General features: G+C 39.6%; 1 protein-coding gene and 1 long non-coding RNA gene across 2 annotated transcripts in view; one reads left to right on the plus strand and one right to left on the minus strand.

The window, feature by feature from the left end:
* RGS5 (regulator of G protein signaling 5) overlaps positions 1-20,850 on the minus strand; it is a 55,118-nt gene extending 34,268 nt beyond the window's left edge. Inside the window, 1 exon segment of the mRNA NM_001260517.1 lies at positions 20,656-20,850. Within this exon segment, the coding sequence (NP_001247446.1) occupies positions 20,656-20,699 (44 nt within the window). The 5' untranslated portion in view covers positions 20,700-20,850.
* Positions 1-25,270, plus strand: part of LOC106994960 (uncharacterized) — a 52,133-nt gene that overhangs the window by 21,105 nt on the left and 5,758 nt on the right. Inside the window, exon 3 of the long non-coding RNA XR_001441665.3 lies at positions 24,531-24,673. This is a non-coding gene — a long non-coding RNA (uncharacterized LOC106994960). The remainder of the gene's footprint in view (positions 1-24,530; positions 24,674-25,270) is intronic.

The raw sequence follows: 25,270 nt of genomic DNA on the forward strand, positions 1-25,270 counted from the left end.
TCAGATTTTAACAAAGCAACCACCAAATTTGTCAGGCACTGTACTAGATGCTATGGGGTTGTTTTACAAAATTAATAAGCAATTATTCCTGACCTCAAATTGCTTTCATTTTACAAAGGAGACATGTATAGATGCTTTTATTGAGATGCAGCTGTGATATGGTAGAGCCCTTGGTTTTTGAATTAACACACCTGAAGTTAAGCTCAGGGTTATGGAGTGTATTTTCTGTCCTTGGGCCAGACATTTAACTTATTTGCTGGTAAAATAATAATGTTGATAATACCTACCTTGGAAGACTATGCTAAGAATTAAATTAGATAATATCAAATACACAGACAAGTTGACTCTGAGGAAAATTGAGTAAAAGTGATATAAAATACAAGAATAATTGAAAAGTTCTTTAAGAGTTTATAGAATGAAGGGATAGTTTCTCTCTGAGGGAGATCTTGCTGGGACCTTGCATGTCAGAGAAGGAAATGGTATTGGTTTGCATCCCAAAGCAGGCACCCTCTTCCTGTCTTTCTCCCATGTCTCCAGTGATTCCTTCCAATGTTTAATATGGAAGTTCACATTTCCCTAATAAGTTTTCTGAAACTTTCAAATAAGTTTTCGGGTTCCATGCAAACCACATTCCCGGAAACTTCTCCTCAGCATTCTTAGAATATTCCTTCCTTTTCATCCCGATGAGCCATGCAGTCTGCCCCGTTGTTCTTGCACATTGAGGACTAAAGAATAGAAACTCCCCTAAATTGTGTAGTTACTGGAACAGGAGTCACTAAGTTAGAGATCTGGGCTTAATGGAGCAACAAAGTCTAGGAACCAAGCAAAAGGTCACCCTGTTGCCACAAGACAACAGGGTGTCTTTGGGCTGAGTACACTTTTCTAGACTGTAGACATGAATCATTTTAAACAGATAGAAATGTAATTTTATGTACTTCAAATGCAAGTCACAGGTGACAGGAGATCATCAGTTATAAAACATATCACCAAGGGGGAAAAAAAGAGCCCTGAGAACTTGGAGAAGCCACAGAGAGTGCTAGGAACCTTTACTGACCACCCCATCCCTCCAAAAAAATAGGGGAAGAACAATGTCTGTTAAATGAAAAAGTATCTAGGTCACAGAAGAAGGGTTAGCAAGGCATAGAAAGAGAAATAAAAGGAGAAAGGGGAACAAGTCAGATGGTCAAAGTTACATCCCCACATCGCCCTCCGTGGTGGCAGAAGGGACTTCTCAGAAGTGATAAAGTTAAGGATCTTGAAGTGGGAATTTATCCTGGATTATCTAAGTTGTCCCAAAGTAATTACAAGAATCCTTGTAAGAAGAAGGCAGCAGGGTCAAGTCTGAAGGCAATGTGACAATGAAAGCAGAAAGAAAGATTTAAAAATGCTATACTGCTGGCTGTAACATGAGTCAAGGAATGCAAGTGGCTTCTAGATGTTAGAAAAGGCAAATAAATCAATTTTCCCCAGAACCTCCAGGAAGAATGCAGCCCTAGGGATCCATTCTCGATTTCTGACTTTCAGAACTGTATGAGAATGAATTCATGTTGCTTTAAGTGACTAAGCTTGTGACAACTGTTATAGCAGCAAATATGAAACTACTACACCTCATTTAGCTTTTGTTTTTTAAACTTAGTTAACTATAGAAAATAGACTTAAAACCAGTCAGACTGTTCTCTGATCCTCATTCTACCATTCTGTTTTCAGTTAATAGATAATCCTAATTCTTTTAACTTCTTTTGAATTATCTGTTTCCCAGCCTTATCTAATCTTCCTCTCCTGAACCAGCTATTTGTTCCAATATTGCTCCTTCTCTACTAAACCCAAAAGCTCAAACCAGACAAGACAGTGTCCTATAGTCTTTATACACACACACACACACACACACGCACGCACACACACACACACATGCACGCGCGCACACACACACGCAGAGGGGTGTGGGTGGGCTTCATTTTTATGGCCATGTTACCTATGAATTATTCCCTGGAGTCTTGCATATTGGAGTCATAGCTGTTTTTGAAATCAAATTAATAACTAACAACTATAAAATTGTCCAGGAAGATCAGGGCTTTTGACTTGAAATCATCTAAAAATTCCTACAAGACAAGGTGAGAGTTCAGAAGAATGAACCCATCACCGGCTACAAATACCTTCCCTTTCACATAATCATATTCCGTCAAGCGTCCAGTTATCCTCTCAACCCCCCAGGCTCAACTTGGTTATCTGTGATCCTCCCTTCTCTCCTTCCTCCTGTCATCCAGTTGTCTCATTTACTTTCTTATGTTCCTTGCAAGGGGCCCTTTCATGGGAGTCCCATTCTTACACCTCTGTAGGGAACTGAAGATAACTCCTGATGCTTTCCAGTCCCCTGTTCTAGATCCATTCTGAGGTTGGGCTGCAAGGCTGTCGCAACCTGAAGATAACTAAGGAAAAGCAAACATTAAGAGAAACCACACATTTCTCAGTTAACTGCATGGTTCACTCAACACATGCAATGCATAAACTTATTTAGTGCTCACAATAATCCTGTGAGGGAGGTATTACTGTGACCTCATAGAGAACTTAGATGATTTGCTCAAATTCACCAAGTAAAGGATAGAGGTATAATTCAACCTGAGGTCTCATGTCAGCATATGGGCTTTTAATTATTATCATGCAATATCACCTCTCTCGTGTTGCTCAGGTATTCTAACTGGCAGTTATATGCATCTGGCAAATAGAAATAGAGAAAAAAAAAGTCTTTTTTTTTTTTTTCTGAGACAAAGTCTCGCTCTGTCACCCAGGCTGGAGTGCAGTAGCGTGCAACCTCTACCTCCACGTTCAAGCAGTTATCCTGCCTCAGCCTCCTGAGTAGCTGGGATTACAGGTGCCTACCACCACACCTGGCTGATTTTTGTATTTTCAGTAGAGGCGGGGTTTCACCATGTTGGTCAGGCTGGTCTCGGACTCCTTGCCTCATGATCTGCCCACCTCGGCCTCCCAAAGTGCTGGGATTACAGGCGTGAGCCACCGTGCCCAGCCCCATTTCTTTTTAAAGATTGCAGTGTAGTAACCAAAACTTTGTGAAAGATGTGCTAACGGAAGAATAAATATCTTAAAAGCAAAGACAGACAAAATTATGAATATATGACCAAAATTCCTAAATAAAAGTTTATCTGATAAAATAAAATGAAGATTAAATGTAACTCTAGAGGCCTTGCATAAGCTCAAACTCACAAACTATGTGACCTTGGACAAGTCCCCAAAACAGTTTGGACTTGTTTTCTCATCTAGACAAGAAGAAATTGGGCTGGGCGTGGTGGCTCCCGCCTGTAATCCCAGCACTTTGGGAGGCCGAGGTGGGCGGATCACGAGGTCAGAAGATCGAGACTATCCTGGCTAACAGGGTAAAACCCCGTTTCTGCTAAAAATGCCAAAAAAAATTAGGCGGGCATGGTGGTGGGCACCTGTAGTCCCAGCTACTCGGGAGGTTGAGGCAGGAGAATGGCATGAACCCAGGAGGTGGAGCTTGCAGTGAGACGAGATTGCGCCACTGGACTCCAGCCTGGGCGACAGATGGAGACTCCGTCTCAGAAGAAAAAAAAAAAAAAAAAAGGAAGGAATTGGTTTGTTACCCTGAATCAATTCTCAGTCTGTGATTCTAAACTGGTCATATTAGAGAAAGGGGAAAAAATTCACATCCCATATAAGGAGCAGAATCTATCAATTCCATTCAATAGACTTTTATTACATGCCTCTGTGTGATCAAAATTGTGCTAGGCACTCATTCCTAGTCTGTCATAATTGTCAACTGTCTTTGGTATTCTTTTCTTTTTCATGCTCTTGAGCCAGAATCCATTTAATAAAATCTTTTCCATAAGTAGCTAATGGCAGTTACGTATCCCTTTCCCTCAGCTGCACTCCAGCCATCTGCACTCACATTTCAGCATAATTACAAACATCAGGGCCCCATCTGGACCAGGAAGGGAGATAAAAACTGAGCTATACTTAGTGGATCCAGAAGATAACAGATTAGAGGGAAATTTTTAAAAATAAAATAAAAGTTATTTTAACTCTTAGATTAGCATTTGAGAAAACCTTATTTGCATTTTTCTCAATCTTGCCAGCTAAATGAGAACGGCTATGGCCCCCTAGTCACCTATACTGGTTTTTTGTCCAAGGTTCCCGGTTCATAATTCCCATAGCCCTTGTTACAGTCTTTCGTGATAATGGGTGTGTTAGGCCTTAGGAAACAGAATCTCTTTCCAGCCTTCCTTTCACCTACCACAGGCAGGACTCTAGTCTTCTCCCACCTTTGTGACTGTGGGTCTTAAGACACTCCCCTGAGAGGTCCCGCCTCATACCCTGGCATAAGAAACACTTCTTATAAAAGCCTAAGAGAAGTGGGTTCAGGGAGCTTCCGGATAGCTGGACACCTGGAGGTTCCCAGAGGGTGGCACACCAGGGAGGGCATGGGAACTCCGCGCCCCCTCCCCCATGCCTCACCCTAGTGCCTCTTCCTCTGTATCCCTTCCAATATCCTTTATAATAAACCAGTAAACGTTAAGTGTTTCCCTGACTTCTGTGCGCCACTCCAGCAAATTAGTCGAACCCAAAGAGGGGTCCTGAGAACCTTAACTTGAAGTCAGTTTGTCAGAAGTTCCAGAGGTGCAAACTTACCACTGGTAGGGGGAGCGGTCTTGTGGGACTGAGCCCTCAACCTGGGATTTGACACTATCTCTGCGTAGATAGTGCTGGAATTGAACTGGAGGACACTCAGCTGGTGTCCAGTGCTTGATGTGTGGGAGTTTTGCCAGAAGTCGCAGGAGTCGTCTTGATGATTGTTGTGGTGGTGTGAGAGCAGACGGAAAACACAGCTTGAGGAGAGTTTTTCTGACATAGTATGAAACTGCAGCTGCACTGCACTCAGTTGCTAAAAGCCAGAGTTATCAATGGAGTTTAGAAATGGTGGTAGATCTGACTCCTGAGGAGCTGGTTCATTGGATATGTAAGGAAATACAAACTAAGAAGAGGTATGCTAAGCATACAATCCCCTGGTCATTGTTATCTTTAATAACTAAATTCAAAGTGCTGGGTTAGATCTCAGTGTTGGACCAAGTTTAGGTATGAGTTTGTCTGTGCTTTAGCCACTATCCTGAAAGGCACCCACAAAAGGAAAAATTATGCAGAACAACAGAACTACCTGTGAGCCCTCTGGTAACCCAAAAGATAGTCAACAGGGAGAGGGCACAACCCAGGAACTACTGAAACCAGGGAATATAGTGTGAAGGAGTTCCTTCATTTTATAGATTGGTATCATCAGCTTCCTGAAGAACCTTTACTAAAATGGATTTGGGGTCGATTCTGGACCCACAGCTCATGATGAGATAATCACAAAAGGTAAAACAGGATCCAGAGACACAGGAGGTTATTCCTGAGGGAAGAGGCAACCTGGTGAACTAGAGAAAAGCTACTGTGGCTGGGCGTGGTGGCTCACGCCTGTAATCCCAGCACTTTGGGAGGCTGAGCTGGGCAGATCATGAGGTCAAGAGATCTAGACCATCCTGGCCAATGAGGTGAAACCCTGTCTCTATTAAAAATTCAAAAATTAGCTGGGCATGGTGACACATGCCCATAGTCTCAGTTAGTTGGGAGGCTGAGGCAGGAGAATCACTTAAACCCGGGAGGCAGAGGTTGCAGTGAGCCGAGATCACACAACTGCATACCAGCCTGGCAACAGAGCAAGACTCCGTGTCAAACAAAAAAGAAAAAAGCTACTGTAAGGTTGTAAGGTCTGTCTGTCCCAAGAAAATGAACTGTTCCTTTCCCCACATAAATGACATCTAGAACAGCCCAGATGAAGCAGCTGCTCTGCTTAGAGTGAGAGCCATGTGGGACTGTCTGGTGATAATCAGGTTATTCACTCACTGAATATGCCTGGGTTCCCAGGACATGGTAAATGCTGTGGGTAAGAAAGTACCATTTGCATGGGCACTCCATATAATCTTACTGTGGCAAAAGTAAACGACAATCTAGGAAGATTTATTGAATTTGCTATCTTGGCTTCCCCTCACGGGTTGTACATATACTAATAAAAATGATATGATTAGTTAACAAGAGGACGGCAAAGGGCAGAAGGAAGAGTCAAGGAACTCATCCCAACTCTTCCCAACAAGGTAAAAATGTTTAAAATATTAAGACATTAGGTGATTAAATGGAGCAAAACAAACAGAAAAATAAAGAGATGTAAAATGGGACTCATGCAAGCATGATAAAATCTTTAGATGGTTATTAAGAAGTGCAATGAATACAGCAAACGTTGATGGGGTTAAAACAAGGGTCTTAATACAACACTGTCAAAGTTTGTGGGAGTCAAAGCAATCTCTGGTGATTAAAGAGCCCTAACCAAGTCCTTCCATCTACCCCAGTTAGGAGAAGTTTAAAAAGCCAGAAGACTAAGATTACAAGGAGAAATATGACCTCCAATTGCTTGGAGCAAAAGTGAGACCACTCAATTGAGATAAAGATTGACAAAGGGGTCAGGGTCTCCAGGCTCGACCCCCTTGTGGGAACCCAAAGCCTTTTGCTATGAGTGGGTAAATGGTCAGAGAGTGGAGAAGAAAGTTTCCAGAGCTCCTAGAAACAGGAGTCTTATGCACCGTGGTACCAAAACCCACTGGTAATGTCCTCACTTAGGCTACAATGAAATTGAGAGAACAGAAAAATTTGAGATTTGATATAATTGAAATTTGATAGAATTATGAGAATATTTGAATGTGATAGAATTAGGAAAGTTGGAATGTTTAAGCAGGCTCTGTGTGAAGTGGTTATATTATGGGGATCAACATTGTATCTGACTGGAGAGTATTTCCCCGACCTAGTATTGTAACACAGAAGACATGTAAATCTGCTTTCCAAACAATGCTAATTGAACATGCTAAATTAGAACCAATAAGATTGCTCAAGCCCAAGCAATATAGAGTAGAGGCTGAATGCACAGAGACTTTGTTTGAAAGCCCTATACAGAGCATAGACTAAGGCTTATAGCAAAAGCCTTTGAGTGCCTCCCCATGACAACTACGAGGACTTTGGACTACAGAATTTCCATTTGAGGGTCAATTATTAGCTTGCTATTGGACATTAATTGAAACTGCCTCTATAACTGAAGGGCATAAAATAATCTTGAAACCTGAAATACCCATGGTGTCTTGGTGATATCAGAGAAACACTCTAACGGGGATGGAAATGCCTGGAAAAGTTCCATAGTAAAATGAACAGGATCTTACACAGGATCATACTACCTGGAGAATGCAAGGAGAAGATACCAGCAGGGAGCCCCTTTTACCCTAGGACTGACTGTGGAACTGTGTGAGGAGCTGCCAAACTCTATCATCATTTAGACAATACCCTATAAACAGTGCTCGACTCACTAACAGAGTTATTTGGTTTGTGGACAGTAGTTCCAAGGTGTATGGACAGCATCCTGTTGGAAAACTGTCACTCCTATCAAAGAAGATAAAAATAGGTGAGCCCAGTGGGCTGAATTGCATGTTGTTTTCCTAGCAATGATGGAATAATTTAACAATGATTAAAGCCTCTGTGTTTCAGTTTTTACTGACTCATGGGCAGTGGCCAATTGCCTGGCCATATGGTCAGTGGAAGCCTAGCCCATTAAAGGGATGCCCACATGGGGCACAGCTCTATGGAAACTACTATGGGAATTCAAGGGGTTCATTAAAGTAGAACATGCTGATGGCCATCAGAAGTCCCTTTCAGGTTTGAAAGGTGATTGGATCAATACATATATATATCCCTGTGTGCTCTCCTGTGGTGGCCACCTGGGTCCATGAAATGAGTGGCTATGGGAGTACTACAGCAAGGCAGAGATGGACTAAATCTGGACATACTCTTCTTGCACACTCTGAAAAACAAAATGCCAGTAAGAACTGTCCAGTTTGTCAGCAAAAGAGACAGAGACTGCCGATGGCTGTGGCAGATTCCCTGGTGGTAAGGGCATGGACATAGCTGGCAAGTGAGACTGATGCCAGTAGCCTTGGAGGGCTACAAATGGGTCTTGACAGGAATAGCCACTGACCCTAGAGAGCGTTTCACTTATGAAGTGTCAGATGCAAATGCTCAAAATGCTATTAAAAAAAAAAAAAAAAAAGAAGATAGTGCAGCAATTTGGGTAGCCAGCCATCATTTATTCAGACCAAGGAACACACTGTATAGCCTGTAATGTCCAACAATGAGCAGATAGATATCCTCCTCAGAGTAACAGTTTAATGGAGAAGTGAAACAAGTAACTGAAACATTGGTTGTCTAAAATGGGAGCAGTGAAGGCGTGAAGGGCTGGCTTACTACCTTCATGAGTGCGTTTCTTATTATGCCATAGTCTAACCCCGGTCTCTGGCCATAAACTCCTGGCACAAAGTTGCTAAAACTCTTCTAATTTCCTGACTGATAAGGGTGCTAGGAACGTCTTTTGTTCTAATACTTGGTTTTTGACCTTGGTTCTTTACACAGAGCTCCTAAATCCCTTGGAAATTCCTGGGTAAGAGGACTGTGTTTTGCTCTAATGAGGCAACTCTTGGTGGCCTCCTGGATAAGGGTTGGTCACTAGAAAAAACAAACCATGATTAGAAGCTTGGAGCTTTCAACAAAGCTTCCTCTGGGGAGAAAAGAGGGGCTGGAGATTGAGTTAATGATCAATTATACTAAGTAATGAAGCCCCCATAAAAATCTCTAAAATGCAGGGTTCAGAGAGCTTCTGGGTTGGTGAACAAGAATGCATCAAGGGGCTGGGAGGGTGCTGTACCCGAAAAAGTCACAGAGGCTCTGTGCCCCTTCCCATATACCTTGCTCTGTGTACCTCCTCATCTGGTTGTTCAACTGTATCCTTTGCAATTGTATCTTTTGCAATAGCCCTTATGATAAATCAGTAAAAGTAAAAATGTTTTCCTGTGTCTTATGAGACATTATATAAATTATTGAAGCTAAAGAAGGGATTACAGGAAACCCCAATTTATAGCTGAACTTGCAACTGGCATCTGAAGTAGGGGGCAGTCTTGTGGGGCTGAGCCCTTAACCTGTGGGATATGACGTTAACTCCAAGTAGATAGCGTCAGAGTTGAATTGAATTGTAGAACACCCGGTGCCTACAAAAAGCTGGAGAATTTCTTGGTGGGGAAAATCCACACATTGGGTGTCAGAAGTGAAGTGTTGTGTGAGGAGAGAAAAAAAGTTTGTTTTTCCCACTTACTGTAAAATCCAAACTATGAAGATAGAAAATACCTATTTGCCTAAGGTGGAAAAACTTCCCATCAATCTACATTCATCTTTGTGAAAGAAAAAATGTTTCTTCCTACCAGGCCCAGCTACACTTTCAGTTTGTGTGCACAAATCTCTGATTTCAACAAAAAATGCATCTTTTATCCAAGTCATAAACAATATTGAGGGTACATGTGTGTAAGTGTGTGTGCATGCACATGCATGTGTGTGTTCAAATGACATCTTGTTTTGCACTTCGGTGATTCAGAAGCAAGATTTAAGACTCTGGAAGCTTGTCATCCAGAAAGCATCAGACCACCACATCCTCTGGGAAAGTCTTCAGTGTGACCTGCATTGTTGACCTTGTCCCAAGTACACAGGTTATGTGGTCTCACACTCCCATTCACTGGATATCTCTCATAAACTATCACTTAAAATAACTTGCCAAAATACAGGAAGCTATTTTTTAATGGAACATCTTGATTCTTTCTAAACTTCCTGAATCCCATAGACAAGTGCCTCATCAAGAAACAGATGTTCGGCACAAGAAAATATCAAGAAGTGGAAGCTTGACCAAAACAGCTCCACACACTTTGCTAATAATAACAAACACTTGCGAAGGAGAGCCCTTCCCATTTTTACAAGTACTTTATTTTGTGTTGCTTTTCTTCTTCTGACTCTAATATGATAGTTCCAATGTCTTTCTATAATGTAGAGTTTTAAGTCTCTAAATGATCTGTTCAGATGGGCTAGGTGCTGTTTTGAGCAGTGCCTGGGGAAACAGGAAGGAAAACATGGAGAATATAGAATAAAGGTCTTAGCCTCACTTACTATTCATGAAACCAACATGATCATCAAGTATCTACTGTCCAAAGTATTCAAAAGCTGCTTGGCCAATTCCTTTAAACATTGAAATATTTTCTTTTTGAAGGAGAAAAAAAAATCAGGTTGTTATTTTACCTAGGCATGGCAATTGAATGGAACGCCTTGCAAATAAATACTCTGGACTTTTCAGGAGCTCTACAGTCAGGGTAAATAAGCCTAAAAACACACATGGATTAGCTGTGTTGATAATGCATGCATCCTATAATTAGGTTGACCACACCTACAGATTTTCCAGGAAAGACCCAATTTCTAATGCCTAGTCTGGAGGCAAACTATATGTGCCTAACCTGGTTGGAATTTGCAGTTGCTGAGCATATACACGCCTGACATGGATTTATGCAGTCAGCAGTCTTCATAGCACTTCCAAGAATTGTCAGTACTCCATGATCTACCCAGATGGCAGATGAAAATTGGTTAATTAGAAACCCTGACATACCCTTCTCATCCCATCCTCTAAGATGAAAACTTTTCCACTGTTAAGGCAAATGACAAGTTTACCTCTAAGCAGCATTCAGAAGGGCAGGAGTGGGCCACCCTTTCCCACTGGAGAAAATGTAGTGTTGTATAAATGTAGTCAGTGGTGTCACACCCCCGAAGTCAGATGCGTCTGTGTTTACTTTTTTATCTTGCCCTCAATGACCTTACACACTTGAAGAAGAAAAAATGAAGTTACTGTAAATGAAGTGCAAGCATCATACACTGTTAGATTCAGATTCTAATTCATCCTCAAATTGTACAAGAAACTTTTTCTTCATAGAATTCACCAAAATAAAACAGAATCACTTTCCACTGCATATTAATATATACTTTTCACAAATTGGGAGTATATTCTGAACTTATCACAAGTCTTTTAAAGAAATATGGGGTTCTTAATTGAGTCCATTGAGATTTTTAAAAATTATGGGAAGAAAATTGCACATATTTAATTGATTGCTTTTTTTTTGTTTTGTTTTGAGAGAAGTCTCACTCTTACCCCCAAGTTTGAGTGCAATGGCTCAATCTCAGCTCATTGCAATCTCTGCCTCCCGGGTTCAAATTATTCTCCTGCCTCTGCCTCACAAGTAGGGGGTATTAAGTCGCCTGCCAACACGCCCGGATAATTTTTGTATATTTTAGTAGAGACGGGGTTTCACTATATTGGCCAGGCGGCTCTCGAACTCCTGACCTCAGGTGATCCGCCTGCCTCGGCCTCCCAAAGTGCTGAGATTACAGGCATGAGCGACTGTGCCCGGCCGATTGCTTCTTTTAAGCTACATTTGGAAGTTTGTTTCCCAGGCCTTCCTATATGACTTAGATGAGATACGAATTTAGAATAAAAATGGATTATTTTCTCAAAATTCATGGTGTCCCAATTCAGAATAAGTAGGTGTTGGAGCTAGAAGGAGTATAAAGGACCATATAATTGATCACGTCTTATTACAAATGTAATAGTGATACTTGGAGAGGGGAACTGGCACATGACTTATCCTCCACCGGGTAGTAGAAGCCAGTGTTACAGCTCAGATGCCTGTATTCCCCATCTAGTACCTTTCCCACATGTTATATAGCCTCTTAGGCTTGTGTCTAAAAAGACTGTGTTTTACGAATAAATTGCAAAGAAAGAACAATGAGATCACTTGGACTCGGGAAGGGGGACATCACACACCAGGGCCTATCATGGGGAGGGGGGAGGGGGGAGGGATTGCATTGGGAGTTATACCTGATGTAAATGACGAGTTGTTGGGTGCTGATGAGTTGATGGGTGCAGCACAGCAACATGGCACAAGTATACATATGTAACAAACCTGCACGTTATGCACATGTACCCTAGAACTTAAAGTATAATAATAATAAAAATAAATAAATAAATAAATTAAAAAAAAAAAAGAATAAACAGGAAGGCTATTGACCAAGAGAGATATAAGATTAAGAAGTCTCAATGTGTGAACATTTTGGGGTCATAATACAAAAAATCCAATTGAGAAAAGAGCATTGAAAATATTTTGATTCTTACTGGATATTCAGTGAATTATAGAATTATTGTTAATTTTTAACTATGATCATGGTTTTTAATGAGTCTTTATTGTTTTGTAAAGAGTTGATATGTTTTGTAAGAAGAAATATATGTTGATAATTAAAAAGACAAAAAACAGGCTGGGCGCGGTGGCTCACGCCTGTGATCCCAGCACTTTGGGAGGCCAAGGTGGGCGGATCACGAGGTCAGGATATCCAGACTATCCTGGCTAACACGGTGAAACCTCGTCTCTACTAAAAATACAAAAAAATTAGCTGGGCGTGGTGGCGGGCGCCTGTAGTCCCAGCTACTGGGGAGGCTGAGGCAGGAGAATGGCGTGAACCCGGGAGGTGAAGTTTGCAGTGAGCCGAGATCCGGCCACTGCACTCCAGCCTGGGCGACAGAGTGAGACTCCATTAAAAAAAAAAAAAAAAAAAAAAAAAGTCAAAAAACAGTAGATGTTGGCACGGATGTGGTAAAAAGGGAACACTTTTACACCGCTGGTGGGAATATAAATTAGTACAACCTCTATGGAAAACAGTATGGGGAGTCCTTAAAGAACTAAAAGTAGAAGGCTGGGCGCGGTGCCTCAAGCCTGTAATCCCAGCACTTTGGGAGGCCGAGACGGGCGGATCACGAGGTCAGGAGATCAAGACCATCCTGGCTAACATGGTGAAACCCCGTCTCTACTAAAAAATACAAAAAACTAGCCGGGCGAGGCGGCGGGCGCCTGTAGTCCCAGCTACTCGGGAGGCTGAGGCAGGAGAATGGCGTGAACCCGGGAGGCGGAGCTTGCAGTGAGCGAAGATCCGGCCACTGCACTCCAGCCCAGGCGGCAGAGTGAGACTCCGTCTCAAAAAAAAAAAAAAAAAAAAAAAGAACTAAAAGTAGAACTACCATTTGATCCAGCAATCCCAATCCAGTGTCCGCCCAAAGTAAAAGAAGTCATTATATGAAGACATATGCACATGCATGTTTACAGCAACACAATTTGCAGTTGCAAAGATATAGAACTAACCTACATGCCCATCAACCAGCAAGTGGATAAAGAAAATGTGCTATACATACACCATGTTGTATATTAGAATGGAATAATGTCTTTTGCGGCAATTTGGGTGGAGCTGGAGGCTATCATTCTAAGTGAAGTAACTCAGGAATGGAAAACCAGATATTGTATATTCTCACTTATAAGTGGGAGCTAAGCTATTAGGATGCAAAGGAATAAGAGTGATATAATGGACTGTGGGGAATCAAGGGGTAAGGGTGAAAGGGGATGAGGGATAAAAAACTGCCTATAGGCTACAGTATGCAGTGCTTGGGTGAAGGGTGCACTGCAATCTCAGAAATCACCACTAAAGAACTTATTCATGTAACCAAACACCAACTGTACCCCAAAAACTACTGAAACAAAAGTAACAATAATAATTTTAAGACTATATATGTTGAAAAAATACGGGTAAAGTATTTTTAAAATACTGTACTATTTTATAAATTTATCTTTATTATTTTTAAAAAGATGAGGTTATGATGAGGAAGGATAAAAAGAAGTAAGTTTTATCAAAGGCTTTGGCACATAATTGACTGACTTAATTATGTTTTCTTCACTGCCTACAAAGGGGAAAAGAAAGATAAAAGGAAAATAATTATTTAACAGGGGTCCTTCTACTAAAAACTAGTCACCTTACATATAATATTTCATTTATTTCTTTTAGCACAAGATAAATATCCTCATTCACAAATAAGAAAATGAAATTCAGAGAGGTTTGGTGACTTCCCAAAGTTCACACAGTAAGGAAGAAATAGAAGTGAAGTTATGACCACTGTTCTTTCTACCCCACACATTACAGTTCAAGGGCTGGTCTTGAGGCCGGGGTGAAACTGTGAGCTCACATCCTTCCTTACTCTGCACATGTTCTTTCCTGTTCCTGAATCCTGTAATCGTAAGAGTAACTTTCTCCAATGTTTAGAAACAATCATGCTTTCACGGTCTTTATCCTCTGGGTGACTCAGCCTTCAAAGTAGTGCAGATACAATGTTATCTGAGAACTGATTAGAACTTTAAAGGAGGAAAGAGATAGGAAACTGTTATCTTCTGGCCTCCAGCCATATTCTGGTTCCTGTTACTAATTATTGATCCTGACTGAATTAATTAAAATTTAGTCCCTTTGCTCTCCGGTCAGCAGTACAGACAAAAACCATTAACACTGGCTCCGGAGACATAAATAAACTCTCTCCCTAGATATCATCTATCCCATAATATTGTGTAGTCCTTGCTAGAGAAGGAGAAACAAATTAGATAACCTTTCAGGGATGTTTCAAAATGTAAGATTCTGGGATCTAAAAGTGTTATGAATTGATATGTGGTGATTCAGCATAACCCAGACTAAATGAAAGAAAGAATAGAAAGGGGCAACTAGCTGGAATACAGAATGTAATTCACTAAAGAAGCTTCCATAGTAACTGCATGAGGAACAGCCCAGGCAGTACAATTTCCTAGAGCTCACCTAAGGGATACCATCATTACAGCTAAAAGAAGACTCACCTCTTTAACAAGGCTTTCCTCCTTATAGACATGCAGACAGTCTCCTTCACTTTTCTTTTTCTCCTAATCCCCACTCCCCTTCTCCCATAGCAGACACCTGTCTGTATCTAGCAACACACACTCTTTTTCCCATTATGGCCTAAAATGTCACTACTGATACTGTTCTTGGTCTCCCCAATACCCCAGGAAAGCAGAGAAAACACCAAGCTGTCCTGGAAGTGCTCCTGTCTCTATTTGCTGTAAATTCATTCACGCATTCCTTCAACAAAATGTTTATTTGGTGCCCACCATGCCAAATAAAGTCTATCTTTTTAGTAATTGAATCATTCAGGCAAAGGGGATGACCATCTTACCCCTGAATAAATCTCTTCCATCCTCAGAGTTGGGAACAGATGAGCACTGGGGAAGTTCCCAGAGAACCATATGCAGGGCGTGCTGCCCAGGAGGTTAACTGTGGTTAGAAACTCAGTGGTTTCCCTCCTTGCTGGCCTCTGAGAGATAATATAGGTTGTACATAGACGTCATAACATCAGCCAGTTTGGCTACACCCTCCCATCTCTGGGTCTCTGCACATACAGGCCTGTCCCCTTGTCCTACATGGCCTTCCTTCTCTCTCCTCTTCCTGTCTAGACCTGGTTAACTCCTCTGTCCTCTTAGACTTTGTTCAAGCATCATCCTTGAACCTTATAAATTCTTCCCTGCCCACCAAAAGCTCTAGGGGCCCCGCCTACTACCCCAACTTCTGTGCTTCTTAGCACTTTATGGATATATTCCTTCATAGTGGATTGCAACACTGAGCATTAATTTTTTTCTTATTTATTTCCCTAACTGGGCTTCAATTTCCATGGGAGCAGGGCATGGGTCTTTCATCCATATGCCTAAGGCAAGTATACAGGTTTGAAAGGCAATCTAGAGAAATCATTGATATTGTTTCATCAGTAGGAATCAAAATAAATGGGTTTCTTAGTGATCTCCCTCCACATTTTATGAAATAGTTCATTCACTTTCTTAACATTCTAAAGTTTCACTGCAATGTTTTCAAGACGTCTCTAGAATATCAGCTACAGTAAGCTTGAAATTCATACTTATTCTCAGCAAGCATGATCCTAAACCCAACCAAAGGCTCTGCTAGGACCTCTCTCAGGCTTCTTTGATGGTCCTCAATTCACTCCAATTGAGCTATCAGTTGTTCAAATTAATTGCCAGTCTTTAATTCACTTGGTGCTTGCCTTTTCTCTACAATTAGCCCAAGGATGTGCTCATGCCTTTGGAAAAGGCTGTATTTATTAATCCTGAAAACCCAGAAACCTTGACTCACTCTAGTGCTTTTAAAGGTTGAATAGCCTCAGAAGATTAGTTCATTAGTAGTCCTGCTTATTAGCTGCCTTTCTATTCTAAATTGTCCACACTTGACCCACATAAATCAGAGAACATGGGGAAAAATGATTGTTTTGTAAAATAAAAATACATTTTAAAACCAAAATTTTTTAAAACGAAAAATTTAAAATAAATTTAAAAATAATAAATGTTTGAAAACTACCTTTCCCATTTACTTCCTATTGCTTCTGAAATTCCTAGCATTGACACACCCTTGAGATGGCCAAAAGCCCCTGTGTGAACTGTGGATTAAGCACATTATACCCTTAGCAACCTTTTTAGTCTGAAACAGAAAGCAGATCTGTGCCAGTCACCCAGAGTAGCAAAGGGCTTGTAGCTCTTTAAAATATGAATAACTGCACTGGTTCCTTTATATGATGATGATATTTAGATTTTTGAGACCTATTGTTCATTAAAATTTTAAGTAGGCCTCACATACTTTTATATATTTAAAGAGACAAAAAACTTTTGGGCAATGAATAACTATAAGCACACAGTTTTAAGCCTAACATTCAAAGCTGTAATCATAACATACAGCAACCAGTTCAATTATTAGTATTTTCAGTTTTTTAAATAACCCTCTTTTTTCAGAGACGGGGTCTCACTCCATCACCCAGGCTGGAGTGCAATGGTGGCAATCACAGCTCACTATAGCCTCAGACTCCTCGGCTCAAGCAATTCTCTCACCTCAGCTCCTGAATAGCTGGCACTACAGGTGCTATCCACTGTGCCTGGCTAATATTTGTGGTGTTTTTGTTGTTGTGGTTGTCTGTCTTTTTGCTTTTTGTTTTTTTAGAGACAGGGTCTCCCTGTGTTGCCCAGGCCGGCCTTAAACTCCTGGCCTCAAGTGATCCTCCCACCTTGGCCTCCCAAAGTGCTGGGATTACAGGCAGGAGTAATGTGCCTGGCCAATAGTAACACTTTTTGTTTCATAATACATTCATCTTTTCCCAAAGAGGACTATTTACTTTAAAATGTAAACTTGTTTAGAGAAATTCAACAGACTCTGAAAATAAAATAAAATTTCAAAAGAAGCCTAAAATTCAAACTTGAAAATCATGGGCAAAAATAAGATCTTCAATTGATGCAACTCTTTTCTTTTTCATTGACAGTATAAGATTCTCACCCATGTAGTACAGGTTTCAATATGCCGAGGGCAGAAAATGTGTGCTTATGGTTATTCATTGCCCAAATGTTTGGATTATTTGCCTCTTCAAACATATAAAAGTATGTGAGGCCTACTTAAAATTTCAATAAGCAATAGTCTTAAAATCTAAATAAATAAAGAATAGTTTATTCAAATATATCAAAGTTGACTTTGGCTGAAAGTTTCCCTAAACATGCAGAAAGGAATATTTTTTAGGATTAGATTTCTCCTTACATGTCATGAAAAAGTGAGTCTTTGTTAATTGTTGAAATGTTCTTACCTTATGTGGCAGATTTTGGATATCCTCACCCATTATATATATTCCACCTTTTAATCTTATGGAAAAAAACGTCTTTTTTTGTTGTTTAAAAAAAAGTTTATTTTGTATTCTTTGCTGATAAAGAGTTGCTGTCAAAAACAATTCCCTTTACAGGAAGCAAATTATTCTCATAATTGCTTTCTTACAAATCAGCATTAGAATCACTGAGCAGGTTGCTTCTGCCATGGCCCAGTGGTTTCAGCACAGGGCTGGGTCCTTGATTATTTTTCATTATTTGATTCTTCATTCCTCCCAAACTTTATTTTTATTTTACATTAATTAATTAATTGATTTTTAGAGATAGGCTCTTGCTCTGTTACCCAGGTTGGGGTACAGTGGTGCAGTATGACTCACTGCAGCCTCAAACTTCTGTCCTCAAGGGATCCTCCTGCCTTAGCCTCCCAAAGTGTGAGGATTATAGGCATGAGCCACCATACCCCACCTGGTCTCAAACTTTTATAGAAACATAGGAAAATTTTCCTTTAATCACATCTCTTAGTAGTCATTGAGACTAAGCGTACCTCACTTCGTTTACATTATGTTAGAACTGGAAAACATATTAGAGAACAATGAATCCAACTTTTACCTATTAAATTAGCAAATTGAGTCCTGGGAAAGTGAAAAACTTGCTCAGGGACACAAATTCAGATAACGACAAAACTGAGTCTGCACCTTACTCCTTAACTAGTACTGTTTCCACTATGATAAATAATGATATGCTATTCAGATTTTTGTAAACTGAATTTCGTTTCTAATGCCATATAGAAGTTAGAACTGAACTCTTCAGCAGAGCTTTTCATTTAAAACAGATTTTTCATAATGCGTGTTTTTTGCCCTGATTTATTTTTTATGAATTTTAAAATATTTTTGCCTAAGCATTGAAGCATATCCATGTTCCTTTTGTGGCTTGGAGAGAAGAAATGCAAAGGCAGGAGCCTGTGTGGGGGAGGAAGGTGGGAGTCAGAGAATAGAGCCATGGAAGGCAGATTTGGAAGCATTTATTCAAGTATCATCTTCCCCTTAGAAGAGACAGTGTTAAACCCTTTCCATGGGTACATGCTAACAGCTTCACAGCTCCACAATTCCATTTCTCCAAAACATTCTTCTCAGGCAGCATTGTAATTAGAAATTACAATGACCCTGTCTACATTCAGAACAGATTATGAAACAACATGTAACAGCGCACAATAATTGCAGTATTCTACCACATTCCAATAAATAAAAGACTCAGTGAATCTATGAGGAAAAAAGCTCACTCCTTTACCACTCACCACTCTTTAATATTCTACATGAACATTAGTTATATCCTGGTGCATAAGAATTTACTGTGCATTAAAAGATAAAGTGATCCAATATTAATATTGCTAGTGAATCAGATATAACATAGTAATAGGAATCATTGAAAGAAATGTACCATCCATATATCTCAGTGAATATTATGTATATTTATGAGAACACATAAAGCAAAATAATGAACATGGCAAATTTCAACAGAAATGTTATTGATTTCTCACCAAATGCCAAGCAATGTGTCATAGAATCACAAAATGCTTGGCAAACTGATGTTACAATCATTCTAAAGTCAATTGTTTGCCAATTAATAAGGTAAGATTTATTCACTACATAAGAGTACACAATTTCAAACAATAAGTAGGCACAGAAGGCACAGAAAATGCTCCCTATTTCTTAGGCTTTCTATATAGTAAGTAAGAGGAAAGAACAGGCTAATAGCAATAAATAGTATCCACCCTTAAAACCTATCCTCTTCCCCGGGATTGGTACAATGGACAATATTGATCCCCTAGTTACAACCTAACTACTACAACTTAACAGCTACAAGTTTCTTTTATGTAAATTTAAAAACAATAATAACATTCTATGCTTTTATTTAATTATCAATATGTAAGTATGCACAAGGTCATTAGGTAAACTATATTTCTTACTATCAATCATAATTTAAATAAAGTTTTAAAGTCATTAATTCAAAGAGTAAGTCTCCCTGGAGGTTTCATATTCAGTTACTAGATAGTATTGTTGGGAGAAAAAATTATATGCTACAATGTTATGTCCTTAAAAATTATTTTTAGGTTATTTCTAGAGTGGAAGTCATCAAAAAGAAGACCTGAACTTGTACGAGACAGAAGTCATAGATGGCCCAGTAAACAATAAAATCTTCTGAGACAAACATTGCTAATGGCTTTAGGGATGAACATCTGTGCAAGGATCTTCTTTATTTACTTTAAATAACAAGGGATCAAACCCAATTTAACCAAATACATTCTTAATAAAAAGAGAAGCATCCCTACTTGGTTAAGTTTTCTAACAAGTAAGATATTTGTTCTTCTATTTGCTTAGCCTAGATATCTAGGATTCTCCAGAATATTGTCCAGCCTAGGGGAAACCAGGGTGCCTCAAAGATTTTGATGCATTTATCTGAAAAAGAATGCTAGCTAATAAATAACCCCTGTGTCCCAAGGGCTTTTTCTCTGTCTAGCCATCTAGCTACTTCTATCTAATGAGGTCAGAGAACAAAGAACAATGGGAAATTCCCTCTTCCTCACTGCAAACTTGCCTCCCTCTCCCAGTCCCTGTACATTAATAAAAACTAACATTTATACAGTCCTACTAGGTGCCAGACATGGTTCTGAGTGCTTCATATACAATTAATTCATTCAATCCTCATAACCAGCCTGTGAGGTAGAGAACGCTTAGTATCTCCATTTTACAGATAAGGAAACTGAGCTATATCAAGGTTAAATAAATTGCCCCAAGCCACACAAATAGTAAGTAGTAGAGCCAGGATTCTAATCTAGACAGTTTGATGTTGGAATCTATATCCTTAACCATACAGTTTTTACTGTAAATAAGCACTTATAGAATAGGCGTCTCCTTGAAGGAAATGATGTTCTGGATATTAAATGATGTATGAAATACTCTACATTGTATTAATCTCCTAGCTTGGATCTTCCAAAGTCTCTATATTGTTTACAGAGAAGAGATAATACCCAGTCTACAGTCAAGCACCTGTTTCACCTCAGCTTAGCCACAAACTACAATACCTCTATTACCTCTGGACAGCCTCCCTTGAGTAAAGATTCTCCAAATGTGCATCTCTTAAACCAAAATAACTTGGTTCTCACCTTTCCAGGCATGAGTGGGGCAAAGCTGCAAGTCCTTTGCACATTTTGGCAGGTGGCTTAGCTCCTCCGCTTTAAGTACAACTTCTTAACAGCAGAGCCAGTCTTTGAAAACTTCAAAACTGTCTGGGACGCCTTTCCTTCTGAGGTATATATAGAAGCTCTTTCCCAGCCCTCTGTTGCTCTTCCAGCCAATCCAGAGCCTTAGAGGAAACTGCAGGCTGGAGAGCAGCAGCAGTGGGGCCTGAGGTGGAGGAGGGAATCCTTTCTCTGCTGCAGGCACTGCTGTGGCATAAGGCTTTCATCTGCTCGTATCACAACACACTCTTGCTGACCGGCCAGGGCGGGGTTAGGCCCTAAACTGTGCACAGGTCATTGGTCGTTTGAACTCCTAATCTCAGGCCAATCACAGGGAAGATGTGAGCTTCCTGTGAAGCAAAGTGCCTTGGACCACTTCAGATCGGTCAAAGTCATAGATTCTGAGGACTGTAAGGGCTCCTGGAGATCGTTTAGCCCAACTTGTTTCACAGTGAAGGAAATTGAAATCTAGGGAATTCAAGGAATGTGTACGTGAGTACTTACCATGTGCCAGGCACTCAGCTGGATCCTAGGAATTCAGAGAAGAAAGAGAAAGCTCCCTGCCCTCAAGACCCCAAAACACATTATAAATGAGTGATGGAGGCCAGGCTGGGATGTTGTGAGCCTTCAGGGAGCACCAGGCAAGGTTTTCTGGAGCTGAGAGACAAGATCACTGTTTATATAAATCAAAACAAATATGAATAATTACTATACATTCTTTATGAATCCATATGTCTGTGAAGTTACTAAAAAAGTGACCTGAGAGACCAAACACCAAAATCTTAATAGGGATTGAGTATAATGATATTATCCCTGAACTCTGTTAATTCTGTCAGTGGTCTTCTGATTATTCTTTGCTTGGATGACTAATGCTTTGTAATTCTTTGGACCTCCCCACCCTAGCCATCCTTGCCTAGGCTTGTCTTCCCTTCCCCTTCAAACTTTTCCAACCTCCTATCACTCAAGGAATATTTACTTGAATATTTACCAATATTTACCTGAATTGTGTCTCATCCTGTCGGGGCCCAAGGTGCTCATAAGTTAATCTGTAAATGTAAATATCTGAGGTAGGCATGAGTCCAAGCTAAAAACAAGTGGCACTGCATAATCCATAAGAACAGCTCTGAATTTGCAATTAAAGATTATTCTCATAATTTTCTCTGTTATCTGAAATTAGTTGTTTTAAATGACTCCCTCTTTACCCTTTTTGCAATGGTTGATCAACGGCTGTTACTGGCTTGTAAAGTCAATGCAGTGTATTATGACCTGATGCTTTTAATGAAACAAATCGAATAGACAAATATCCAAGTGCATTGGATGTAGAAGGTTAGTATTGTTTTCTGAAATTTTGACTTTATCAAGACGTATTTGTGCACAGGGTCATCAGGTAAACTATATTTCTTACTATGGATCATAATCAAAAAAGTTTGAAAGTTGTAACGCTAAACCACACACACACACACACACACACATATGTTTTTGAGACACAGTCTAGCTCTGTTACCCAGACCAGAGACTGGAGTGCAGTGGCATGATCATAGCTCACTGCATCATCAAACTCTTGGGCACAAGCGATCCTCCCACCTTAGCCTCCTAAGTAGCTGGGACTAAAGGCTCATGCTACCATACCTAGTTAGTTTTAAAATTTTTTGTATAGACAGGGTCTAGCTTTGTTGTCCAAGCTGGTCTTGAGCTTTTTGTTTCGAGCAATGCTCCTGCCTCCGCCTTCCAAACACTAAGCACAATGTCAGGCACATAGACATCTGTAAATACTGAATGAGTTAAACAAACTGTCCAAGTTCTGCCATCTACCGACTGAGTAAACACCGGCAAATCAATTATTTAACATTTTTGAGAGATAGGGACACTGTTGTTGACCATTAAATCTAATAATGGGAATATAAAACCAGTAGAAGAGACTCCTTGGGACAAGAGTCTAAATCACTATTTGATACCAAGGGACCTTGCGGAGATAACAATATGGAAAAGAAAAACCCCAAGTTTAATGTAGAGCAATGGAGGGTGATGTCTTGGCGAGGGCTAAAAATCAAAGCGTGTTTCTGATTGTCGCAAAGGAGATCACGTGATGGACTATTCAAGCATAAAAGTTATCTCGATTTACTAAAACATGGAGTAGAACCCAAAATGTAAAATTCTATAGAAATAATATTAAATCCAACACTTACTTGTTTTTAAAACTTTGTAAGGATGGGATAGCCAGAGAGTATGTAAAAGCGTGTGCTCTAGAAGCAGAAAGTAAAATAGTGATTGCTAGAGGTTAGAAATGGGGCAAATGGAGGAGTTGCTATTCGATCAAGTTTCAATAGGTATAAAGTTTCAGTTATGCAAAATGAAAAATTTCTAGGAATCTGCTGTACAACAGTGTGCCCATAGTTAGCAAAAATGTACTGTACACTTAAAAATCTGTGAAGAGAATAGTTTGTATTGTTTTTTTAACCACAGTAAAAAAAAAAAAGAGTATTCTATGTAAAATAAATTTGAAGTCTTTGAAAAAATAAATTGAACTATTTTGAAATATCCTTTCCCTCCTGAGAATCCTTCAGAAATGACAGTAAATACATGAAAAAGGTATAAATCTGTAATAGCGAAGAAAAAGAGAAACAAGCCATCGTATTCTGAGTGATTTCAACCACTTCTTCATGGAATGTGAAAAGAGGTGATTAGGACTGGTACCTAATGAAACAGGGAAAGGAATTCAGGGGGTGCTTCAAAGAGATATCCATCTGCCCTGGAGGATGCCACAGGGGTTGGGGCTCCAAAGCGCTCGATATTACAGTTCTACAGAAGGCAGGAGTTAGCTGTACAAGTGGAAGCAGTGAGAGACACTGAACATTTTCATCAGATGAAAGAATCTCCTGCCCATACAACTGCTCTGATTCAGCTCTAATTCATTTCCTTAAATCGTGTGTAAGTGTCTTTATTTTAACTATTATTAGCAATATATTTATTGAGATGCATTTTATCACTTCCAATTTGGGGACCTCTGGGACTACGTCATCCATCGTGAACAAGCGTCTCCTCACTAATCTCCCTACTCTCAGTAAGAGTCTCGCCCTAAAGCCAGCTGGGAGCACATGGAGTAAACAGAGGCAAGGTCTTCACCTTCATGTTGCTTGATTTCTCTTTCTTTCTGATAAATGTTTTAAACCGCATGCAAGCTCAATTTATAATTCTACCACTCAGAAATATATACTGTCAATAGGTTGTGATATTGCTTCCATGCCTTTTTTTATTTAAAGAAATAAAGAGGCAATGGATAAAACTAAAGTCCCTGGACTTTATATTAAATATAGTCCTACTGAACCTGCTGGCACCTTGATCTTGAACTTCCCAGCTTCCAGAACTGTGAGAAATAAATGTCCACTGTTTATAAAGTATCCAGTCTCAGGTATTTTGTTATAACAGCACAGACTAAGACAATATGGGTTCATTAAAAGTATATAGTTTATTTTGCCTTTTTATTTTTTTAATGAAAAAAAGAGGACTCTCATGTCCATTATTTTCCCCCTTTCATCACACTCAGGACCTGTTAAGATTTTCGTGTATGGTCTTCCAGATCATTTTTTAATGTCCTCATATACATATGTACTATGATCTGAATGCTTCCCCCAAAACTCATGTGTTGAAACTTAATAATCATCAATGTGATAATATTCAGAGGTGGGGCCTTTAGGAGGTGATTAAGCCATGAGGTCAGAGCTCTCATGGATGAGATTAGAGCCTTTATAAAAGGGCTTGAGGGAGGGGGTTCATTTTCTTCTGATTTTCTGCCATGTTAGGAGACAGCAACAAGGCACCATCTTGGAGAAGCAGAGAGCAGCTCTCATCAGACACTGAACCTGCTGGCATCTTGATCTTGAACTTCCCAGCTTGCAAAACGGCAATAAATAAATTTCTTTATTTATAAAGCACCCAGTCTCAGGTATTTTGTTATAGCCGCACAAACTAAGACAATATGGATTCATAAAAAGTATATAGTAATTATTGGTATGTATTTTGATTTATATAAATATAATCTGCATCTTTTATTATTTAAAATTATGAATTTTTGTTTTTGTTTTTAGATTATAATGACAATTACATTATTGAATAATTTCTATGTATTAATCACCTTTTAAAACACTTCGTATATTTCCACAATCACAACAAAAGCACGAGGTAAGTGGTATAATTTTTGCTATTTCAAAGAGAAAACACCTGATCATATAAATGGATGAAATTGTTTAAGATTAAAAACCATCAGTATTAACATGGGAAGTATAAAGTCTATACCTCTAGTTTATGCTTTTTAATTGCTGGAAAGAATTCTGTCATATGAATCTAAGAATCATTAGAATCAAAGAATCTAAATATAATTGCATTTCTTTATAGACCCATTGTTAAATAGGTCATTTCTAATTGCTTCTGGCAAAACTACTTAAATTAATATTCCTATATATGTCTCCTGGTGCATTTATCTATAATGTAGTTCATAAAATGAAACTGCTGAGAGGTGTAACATGCAAAATTATCACGCAAT

Source organism: Macaca mulatta, chromosome 1 (genome assembly GCF_049350105.2).
Source record: "Macaca mulatta isolate MMU2019108-1 chromosome 1, T2T-MMU8v2.0, whole genome shotgun sequence".
Lineage (NCBI taxonomy): Eukaryota > Metazoa > Chordata > Mammalia > Primates > Cercopithecidae > Macaca > Macaca mulatta.